The 10,215-nt window shown below is 37.6% G+C and overlaps 1 protein-coding gene across 1 annotated transcript; it reads left to right on the top strand.

Moving 5' to 3' along the window:
* The first annotated feature begins 858 nt into the window (after positions 1-858).
* mat2al (methionine adenosyltransferase II, alpha-like) lies at positions 859-6,198 on the top strand. Its single transcript, XM_010789043.1, has 10 exons — positions 859-966; positions 1,152-1,327; positions 1,837-1,914; positions 2,481-2,603; positions 2,688-2,800; positions 4,191-4,334; positions 4,912-5,130; positions 5,206-5,388; positions 5,612-5,745; positions 5,833-6,198. Exons 2-10 carry the CDS (start codon positions 1,252-1,254, stop codon positions 5,933-5,935), a joined length of 1,173 nt encoding a protein of 390 aa, XP_010787345.1. The 5' UTR covers positions 859-966; positions 1,152-1,251; the 3' UTR covers positions 5,936-6,198.
* The last annotated feature ends 4,017 nt before the right edge of the window (positions 6,199-10,215 follow it).

Here is a 10,215-nt window from a genome sequence, read left to right as displayed (position 1 = left end):
TGCAATTTTCATACTTATGAGAAGTTTATGATGATGTTTTAGACTGAACAGAGGTCTTTATTCTGCTATAGGAATCAGTTTTCTCTAACTGCTGTAACAAACTGTAAATAATAACAGAAATACGTCATGGTGGTGTTTTTTCCATGTGGATAAGACAGATCAAATAGCTGAGACACTTTTCAATATATGGCAAACGCCATGAATTATGTGGTAAGTTTTCAGGCAAACTCTTAGTTTGTTTCCAACAAAGAAAAGTAAATGGGCATACAAAAATTTGAAACAAAACTATAATCTTGCCAAAACAAAAAAATATATACGAGGCAACAATCAGGGCTATCTCAAATGTGTACTAAGTTCAATTTAAGTAAGCATTTTTTTTGTAATGTTTGTGTTAAAATCATATACAAACAATATATTCATATATCTATTTCATCCTGAAACTGACCATTCTTCATAATAGCTACTTTTACAAAATAAAACATTATATGTACACTGTTGTACTACAAGAACTTCCTTCTCCACTGACACATGTTACCAAATTAAGGATGATTTGAGGTGAATTGCTTTAAAATAAGTTTATTCTATTGATGTATTATTTAGTTTTTAAATATGTAATATATTATATTGGTGTATGTATTATAGCTATACTATTATTTACTTTGTTATATTTGTTCTATGTTGCTGTTTGTTTCTTTACTTACAAACCATTTAAATGTAAAAACATTTCATGATTATTTTTGAAAAATACAGAGAAAAAAAAGGTGATGATTAAAACAATAAAATATGAAAATACAGTATGTGTAAATTAGCTAAATATATTTTAAATTATGAGAGGGGAAACTGTTCACCTGACCTGTTGCGCCATCTTGAGGCTGCCCGAGCTGCTGCCTGAAGGACCTTCACTTGTAAACATTCCTCCTTAAAATCACACATCCGTTAACAGGCAGCCGTTAACAGGAAGCCAATGTAAGTATTAAGTAGCCTTCATATGTTTTAACCGTGTACGACTTTGATGGATGTAATGAACGACTGTTAGTGATCGTTGCCTCGGTTGTTTTCTTTAATCCGCCTGACCTAAATCCACTTTACTGCCATTCCATGTCTTTGTTATCGTAACTTCCAGAGTTAATGATTGATTTGTATATCATTAGTCGGCGGACATCAGAAGGCACTTTCACCTTAGAGCTGGTGCCGTTAATAACGTAACATTCAACTTTCCTGACACCACCACCGACCGACGAGGCGCTGAAGATGAACCCGAGAGGAGCAGCCTGCAGTGGGAAGACTTTCTTGTTCACCTCCGAGTCTGTGGGAGAGGGACACTCAGGTAATTTAGACAGCCTTTACTGTATACATGTGAACCTGAGTGTATACCTGTGTGTACTTTGTATACATACAGTCTATGGTTGTAGTATACTGGGTACACACACAGTGTGGACATGTTCCTTATTAAAAGTCAATGGTGAAAGAAGTACTAAATCCAGTGGTGGGTTAGGGTGGATTATTATGAATAAAACTACTTGACAGTATACAAAAAGTAAATATTTGCTCTAGTTTTACCACTTACAACATTAAAGTGATGACCACATTAATGCATCAATAATTATTACAGTTATATGATTTATATATTCTGAAATGGGCCATTCCTCATTCTGAATTATATTTTTGAAAGCAGCATTTTTCCATGTAATTTAGTACTGGGAATTTTACTTGCATAATATTTACATACTTTATTAGGCTGGCTTGCAGCCCACAGTTACTGAGGATTTCAGTAATAAAACACAAGTGTGTATTCAAGGCGTATGTCCCTGTTCATCTCTGACTTTGTGTTCACAGATAAAATGTGTGATCAGATCAGTGATGCTGTGCTCGATGCATACCTGAGTAAAGACCCCGACTCTAAAGTGGCTTGTGGTGAGGTTTATGTCTTATAATATTGAAATGTATCATGATGCACCCAACCCCTAATTCCTAAAAATGCTTCAGACTTGTTTGTGAAAAAAAGTAAAATCATTGAAATAAACTGTGATTATTCATTGCATTGATTAAAACAGTTTGTTTAACATCAGTGTTTCTGAATAGAGATACATAAACCTCCAAGGCTACTTTGAATACTGTAAGAAGACAAAAAGTGAATATGATGGACCAAATCCAATAAATAAATGTGGACTTTTCCTATTAAATGTTCCTTTTTTTCAATGCAAATGTTAACATTATTACATTCATGGTAGTGTTGGTTCATTCTAGACAGGAAGCCAGTTTGAGATTAGATTAGAGTAGAATACATTTACTTCTTTGATTACAGATTGGGAAATTGTTTAGTTCCCCTATTGAATGAAAGACAAAGATCCAGAATATAGATTTGTGGTTGAGACATCACTCGAGCAGAAAAGCAAATATTTTAAAGAAGTTTCATCATTGAATAGCATATAATAACACTTCTCTAAATGATACACAAAGTGAGTCATGTTTTGTTTCAGAATGTGTGGCGAAGACCGGCATGATTTTGCTGGTTGGAGAAGTGACATCTAAGGCCATCGTGGATCTCGTGACAGTGGTCCGAGATACCGTGAAGAAGATTGGCTATGATGACTCTTCAAAAGGTAGTTTTCTTATTTTACAACTTGAAGTTTTTGCAGAAGGTTCCCATGGTATTTAAGTAAAGGACTCCCTACTGTGATGTACAGGTTTTGACTATAAGACGTGCAACGTGCTGGTGGCCCTGGAGCCGCAGTGTGCCGAGATATCAGACTGTGTGTTTGAAGGCAGGGATCAGGAGGACATCGGTGCCGGGGACCAGGTTGAGTGTATACCTTTTTAATCCTTAACTTTATCCAAACTACCATGTGGATTTAGAATTGTTTTTTGGTATTAAAAAAGTTATAAAAGGTCACTAAGGTAAAGTAGCCAGTAGTACATTTGACATACAATAGTTTACAATGAGGTTGTCATTCAATTTAATGTGTTTTCATTGGCTACTTCATTTCTATATTTCCTTACAACACAATTAGACTGATTAGACTGAGATGTGGATTCACACAATGATTATTTGGCTTTAGCAACTGCTTAATGTAAGGCAAACTTATGCAGCAATGGAGAGTCAGGACTCGGAGAGACACGAGGAGAGTTGGAGCTTTGATGTCAAACACTGGTATTTTATTACAAGTATCGGCCGGAGAATTCATATCACAAGTCACAGCAGCAAGAGGTTCTGACTGCACGGCTGGGTTGCCACATCTGCCCAGCCTCTCCCTCGATAGACCTTTTAACTAGTTTACAGAGAGTTAATCAACAGCTGGGCACACTGGAGATATCCCCAACATCTGGAGACACTGAATCACTTGTCTGACTCTTGTCTGACTCGGTCATAAAACTGATAATGAGTGCAGCAGCACGTTCTTTAAAGGAGATAACAGAGTCAGGGTTGGTTATTAACGTCAACACACAGAAAAGGTTAGACTCCTAGGAGTAAAACAGAATTAATCCCCAACACTTAATCTGTCCCCATAAAACAACAATTGTAATTCTCAAAGCACCTGCATAAGGGTGAAATTCAAACCTTACTGGGCTGCCAGACAAAACGTGTGTTGATTCTCCTGTACTGTTTGCAGGTATTTCAATTAGGAGATAGTCTTACTTTGTGGCAAAAGAATTGAATGCATTTAAAACTGTCCCAATTCCCAAAGATCAGCAATTGTTGCCTCATGTAGTAACAGGGAAATGATTAACAACTGAATAGAGTTGGTTGTAACAGAAGTGCATTGATAAAGGGTTTTATACAAATTATAAAAAATCAAGTTGGTATAAATGAATTACAAATGGTATCTTTCCTCTCCCTATGCTATAAATCCTCATGGGTGTTAAGTGATAAGAAAGCCTTGGACAGAGGTACATTTTAACCTGATGGTGGTGCTAGATGACCATTTGTAGTTTTACCTTAATATGAATGATATGATGGGGAAGGTAAAAGTCTGAATGACATTTTATGACCATCTTTACAATAGTTGCTGCAACATTTGTGTAGCTAATTTAAAACGTTAATTATCTACAAAATAATGTATGCATTGTGTTCTGGTGCATAAGCTCTCATTTAAGTTGTATTTAGTTAAGCTTAAATATATGATCTTGACACTTTTTCCATAACTGCTCTGACTGGGTTTCCATATCTATGGATCTGCCTGTCTCCTCAGGGTTTGATGTTTGGATACGCCACAGATGAGACGGAGGAGTGCATGCCGTTAACCATCCTACTGGCTCACAAACTCAACTACAGGTTAAAGGAGCTGTCACGCAACGGAGAGTGTCCCTGGATAAAACCAGACTCCAAATCACAAGTGAGCAATCTTAAAGTCTGACAGAGGGGCAATAAAGAAATCAAATATCAGGCCGCTGGGTGTGAGGCAGCAGGGACAGGACACATTCAGACAATCCAGGTCCCGGCTCATGTGGCTGGAAAGAAAGGCATGAAAGAACAATGACAATCTGACGAGGAGTAGCTGGAGATTGGTTGGTATTTATACTCTGAGAATGTGGGGAAAGGAACAGGTGAGCAGGTGGATCTAGGAATTAGTGGTAGGGCTGCGGTTGAGTACTCATTTTTGCTTAGTAAGGGTAATAACTTGTAATGACCGGGAAGTATAAAGCGGCAGCCATGACAAGAGCTGGTCAAAATCTGTAAATGACAAGAAAAGGTGCTTTAATGCTTTCTTGACCTATGTAGCCTGGTGTAAGTGCAGTGTCCTCTCCTAACTCTTTAAGAAACATATTTTGTTAACCTCATGACATTTTCTTTTGAGATCAAGGATAAGTTCTTAGAAAAAGGCATAGGCTGTTATCTTTGGTTCAATAGACTGTTGTTTTGAAATGCTGGTGTAAAGAGTTAGCGTAATTGTTTTGCCCTTGTTGCTGCAGGTCACAGTGGAGTATCGAGACAATATGGGAGCCATGGAGCCGCAGCGTGTTCACACTGTGGTCATCTCTGTACAACACAGCCCGGACATCAGCCTGGAGGAGATCAGACGCAATCTGATGGAGAAGGTGGTGAAGGTCGTCATTCCCGCCAGGTACCTGGATGACAAAACCATCTACCATCTACTGCCAAGTGGGACATTTCTTATCGGTGGCCCACAGGTGAGTGAGGACTAAACCACCGATGGAAATGTATTTGCAGAAATGCAGGAGCTGATGTTTTTTTTTTATCATCAGAGCGATGCAGGACTCACAGGGCGTAAAATCATTGTGGACACATATGGAGGCTGGGGTGGGCATGGAGGAGGGGCTTTCTCCGGGAAAGACTACTCCAAAGTGGATCGGTCCGGAGCTTATGCAGCTCGCTGGGTGGCCAAGTCTCTGGTGAAAGCAGGACTCTGCAGGAGAGTCCTGGTTCAGGTGAGGAAGTTCATTAAGTTGCACTTATTGTATTGAGTAGTGTGAATGTTATTTCTGTATTTTCCCCATGTGATCTGTGGTGACCCTAGAAACGATTATACTCTTATCTTTACAAACAGGTCATTATTTGGTGTCTAATGTGCGATGATTCCTTTCAATCTTGCACGTGATGTTGTTAGATATCTGAGCAATGATTACTGAAATTGTCTGTTTTTCCCTTTAGATCTCCTATGCGATCGGTGTGAGCCGCCCGCTTTCCATCTCAGTGTTTCACTACGGCTCATCCAACAAGGATGAAGACGAGCTGCTGCAAATAGTTGAGAAGAACTTTGACCTGAGGCCTGGCGTCATTGTAAAGTATGTGAGGTTTTTCACAGCTAAAAGCATCATATTTCTAGTGTTTATTGACACATTTTAACTGTTTAATATTGACTTCATTTACAGAGATCTGGGTTTGAAGCGGCCAATTTACCAGGAAACCGCCTGCTACGGTCACTTTGGCAGAGAGGATTTCCCCTGGGAAAAACCAAAGCCTCTGGTGTTTTGAGTTTTAAACAACTGTCAGTTTTTTCTTAACAATCAGTCGTAAAACAATCAAGGGTCAAATAATCTTAATTTGTATACATGACTGAATGCAGTTCTTACTTTATCTGACCTTTAGTTATTAAGGTCAGTGCCGAACATTTATTTTGATTTTTAAAAAAATCTGATTGAAGTACTTGTTTGTAAAAGAATATGTCGTTTTTTGTTAAACTGTCAGATACAATTTTGGTAATTTGTAATAAATAATATTTGGTGATTAAAAAATGATGCTGGATGCTTGCATGACATGCATTTTTTTGTCTTTATTAACCTATATTGATTATCATGGTCAGTGTCAAGGGTCAGTGTATGTTTTGGTCATTGGATTTTCTTTTCACAAATGGATATTCAAAAACAAAAAACGACTGGATATTTGATTTTCGTTTTAAAATTGAAAAACCAAAATTGAAATACAAGGTGTTTTTCTTTATCATGGTCAAAAATGGATTTACTAAACTTAAAAAACGGGATGATTTTCATTTTTTACTTCTCAAAACAAAAAATAAAATCACTAGAAAACAGAAACAAAAAAAGCCCCGTTTTTTCATATTCTGCTACCGGAAGTTGTCTTTCAAAATAAGAGCGCAGATGAGCTCGGTCAATCCGTGTATCTACGGTCCATTTGTTTTCACAACGAAAACAGCCAAGACACATTTTGAACCCAGAAAATGTATGTTATTAAGGGCTGTAAACATAATAGGCCTATGTCTAAAATGGACAACATTGTTTGGAGATTTCAACTATACAGCGATTCTGCACTGCGGTCAACTCAGCCGTATCTCCAGTTTGTTATTATTTTTTCTGCCAATAGTCCTTCATGAGATCGATCCTGTTGGACTCAGTAGGCTAGTATTGAAACTACTCCCACAAGTACTATGAAGTACTTACTGTGTACTTTTTGAGTAATCCTCTGTCAATGTCCCCTCCTGAGTACAATAATGCATGTTTCTCTGCTATTTTGAATAAGCGTTAAAACACCTTTCTTCATGAGACTGATATTGTTGGACAGAGTATTTTAAGAGGATGGTAGACATGATATCAGCAATACTTCCAGTCAGTAGTCCGTCAGCAGCATTTTTACCCCTTGGAAAGTCTTGCCCGCTATTTAAATTGACTTGGATTGAAGTTAATAACAATATTGATATTATATAGATAAGAGATATGCATATTTGATGCAGTCTTTCTGAACACTTTTAAAATACTGCAAATTAAGAGTATTTGTAATGTTCTGCACAGATAGTGCCCTAACTTGAAAACACGTGGCAGCTTTATTAATACAGCAGATGAAAAGATTTGTGGAAGGATAAATACTTCATGGGCTTCAATGGCTCTCTAGATAAAGGGCGTTTTATGGTTGCTTGTATTATCCTCAGATAGTGGTTTGTTTAAATAACTAGTGACATTTGAATAAATATTGCAAAAAAGGGCTCCAAAAAAAGGCATATATCCTGGCCGGCTTAGCCAGTGTGTATTTGTTCAAGCACCACAAGATTCATAGTTTATAAAGTACAATTCTGGGCCATTGATTGTGTCATTTCTCCAAACACATACAGTAAAAATGCCTGTTTTTGAAGCCTTAAAATCGTGCAGGAAAATGAGTTTACATTGTATTATACTTAAAGACAGGACTATTCAGTCAAGAGAAGAGAAAAAAGGAAAGAAAATTGTTATAATGGGTGATGTAACATTACTGAGTCCAACAGGATCAATCTCATGAAGGACTATTGGCAGAAAAAATAATAACAACCATTACATTGGTACGATGTTAACACTTAGTTATGAAATCTATACCTTATGATAGAAACCGAACCATGATCGCGGATGGAATCGTAAAAGGTGATGTTTTATTTCTAAACAGACGAAAATATCTCACACAAGATTTTGAGTAGAAATTTGACATCTAAATAAAAACATTGTTTAATTTAAAGGGGTTTAAGCGTGTACTTACTTAAGAATTTCTTATAAAACAATATACTACTGTTCTAACTTATTATACAAGATGGGAGTCACACAAAAATCCCTAAAATTACAAGGAGAAGTAATGAAATATTACATGGTTAACTAATTAAGCTACCGATTATTTAGACAAAAAGAAATGCATAAAGCGCAACCAATTATTCACACAAATACACATTTGAGTGAAGTGAGGGCAAAAGGAAGAGTGGGAGACTAACAGTTCGGTATGCTGGGGGAGTGCAAGTACGGCCTGGTACGGTTGAGGAGTGACAAGGACAGGAGAGGAGGCAGGTGGAAGAGGAGTCAGGTTAGGCGAGAACCTAGAAGGGCGACAATTGAGAAAAGGTCACCGGGTTGACAAAGCGAAAAGTAGAGGAGTAAATGTCAGAGAAGCCGACAACGTACCTCCCGCATAAGGCGAGAGTACAGGGTGTGAGAACGAGAACTGGTTTAGAGCACCGAGTCGAACCTCGAAGTACAGGACACCAACCCTGGCTACTCTCACACGGAAAAATAACAGTCGACCAAAACCAAGACCTACGGAAGTCCACCCTCTACCAAGACCTTACGTCCAGAGAGCAACAATAAAAGTCGAGAAAAAGAGACAGACAAGCTACCTCTTCCTCCTCAGACGGCACACCACTCCAGAAAACAGACGAACCTTCTACCCCAGCAATCGCCAGACTGTCCGCCTCTCTCTACTCTCCTCTCTTCTCTAGGCCCATGCATAATGGGATACCAATTAGATTAGTGTGACTCATTTTATTTAGGTTAGGAAAGGAGAGATAAGAATGGATTAGTATGATAAACGAATCTACAATTTACCAGTAGATTTTGGGACTCAATTACAGATGATTACCAAAATGGTATAGGGATTTGTAACGAAAGTGGGGTGACATTGTACCGATGAGGTTTATGACGAAATTCCTTTGTTAGAAGAAGATATTTAACTTTTATGGATGTACAAAGTTCGTGGTGTATAAAGATATTTTCCTTGCAGGGGTATAAAAGAAGTAGTGAAATTTAAGGGGAAAAAGGGTGACAATAAATCTTTTATTCATTGAAAACACTGACCTGTAAGACATAGTCACGTTACAGCGGGTGATAGACGAACCTTAAAACGCCGCCCAAACAAGTATATCAAACATGCATTGTTTGACATGAACACCCAATCATCGGACAGAAGATGACATTAAGTAAACGTTATTAACACGAAGTCTTAACCAGTGGTCATTACATCATCAAGTATTGAATTGTCCCCCACAAAAGACCATGTCTGATTTTGGTACCCTTAGGTCACATAAACCTCTAAGGGGATTAGACCAATTTAGGGGTAGTGAATGTATAGGACTAGTGAAATTTGGGTAAAGTAGAAAACAAGGGGAAAGATTCATTATGAAATAAGTATACACCCACAACCACATTGAAGAAACATTATTATAAGCGGATAGACACACATGCTCAACTGAGGAGGAGAACAACGAGTCGAACAACAAAAAAAAAAAAGAAAAAATGAGACCACACAACACTTAAACAGACCTATAACGACCACAGACATCAACACACACCGTAACATCATTAATAAAACGACAGCTAATAAACTGAAGGAAGGTAAAAGACATATATACACACAATTTACATTACTTGTGTAGTTAGTTATGATAAAGACTAGAGTATAGGGATCCACGGGGATATGATATAATCAACCAACCGACAAGAACCCAGTCACATACAAACACCAGTAACTAAAAAAGAAAAGTGTTTACCTATAGTTTTTGTTTTTGCTGACCTATAAACTAAAGCAAAATTTTAACTTTTTGGTTTTAACTTTATGCGTCCGCAAAAAGAAATAGTACAAGTTTTTTAACCTAAGATTTGAATTTTTTCCCTACTAAAAGTAGATGATGAGTTGTTGTACTTTATTATTTTTAGGTGATCTTTTGTCTTTGTTTTTTTGATGGCAAAATTACCAAAAACTATAAACAGGCCTATACCCAGTTTTATTCTCGCGTCTGACTTCGGCTGCTCCTTTCTTTGTGTTTCGTGACATCGACGATTTTTTGTAGGACTTAATGATGTCTGGACACTTTTCATCCTAAAGGCAATAATATTAGTTTCCCTTAAATCGTTAGTGTTCACTTTGCCGTTCTGTGTGAAACTCGGGTTCTATTACTTACAATAATTCCCGCCAACATTTATATTATCCGGCTACAGATTTTACCTGGTGGTAACAAAATCCTCACCTGAAGTTGCATATGTCGCTAAGACGTGACGCCAGTGGGTTCCGGC

This window comes from Notothenia coriiceps, unplaced genomic scaffold, assembly GCF_000735185.1.
Source record: "Notothenia coriiceps isolate Sejong01 unplaced genomic scaffold, NC01 NC01_scaffold00032480, whole genome shotgun sequence".
Lineage (NCBI taxonomy): Eukaryota > Metazoa > Chordata > Actinopteri > Perciformes > Nototheniidae > Notothenia > Notothenia coriiceps.
This window is presented reverse-complemented; position numbering and strand designations above follow the sequence as displayed.

Bases quoted from the DNA above. Each gene is read 5' to 3' on its own strand.
- mat2al (XM_010789043.1), top strand. From the start codon at position 1,252: ATGAACCCGAGAGGAGCAGCCTGCAGTGGGAAGACTTTCTTGTTCACC. The intron at 1,915-2,480 runs GTGAGGTTTATG...GTTTTGTTTCAG, and splicing joins CGACTCTAAAGTGGCTTGTG to AATGTGTGGCGAAGACCGGC. The intron at 5,746-5,832 runs GTATGTGAGGTT...CTTCATTTACAG, and splicing joins AGGCCTGGCGTCATTGTAAA to AGATCTGGGTTTGAAGCGGC.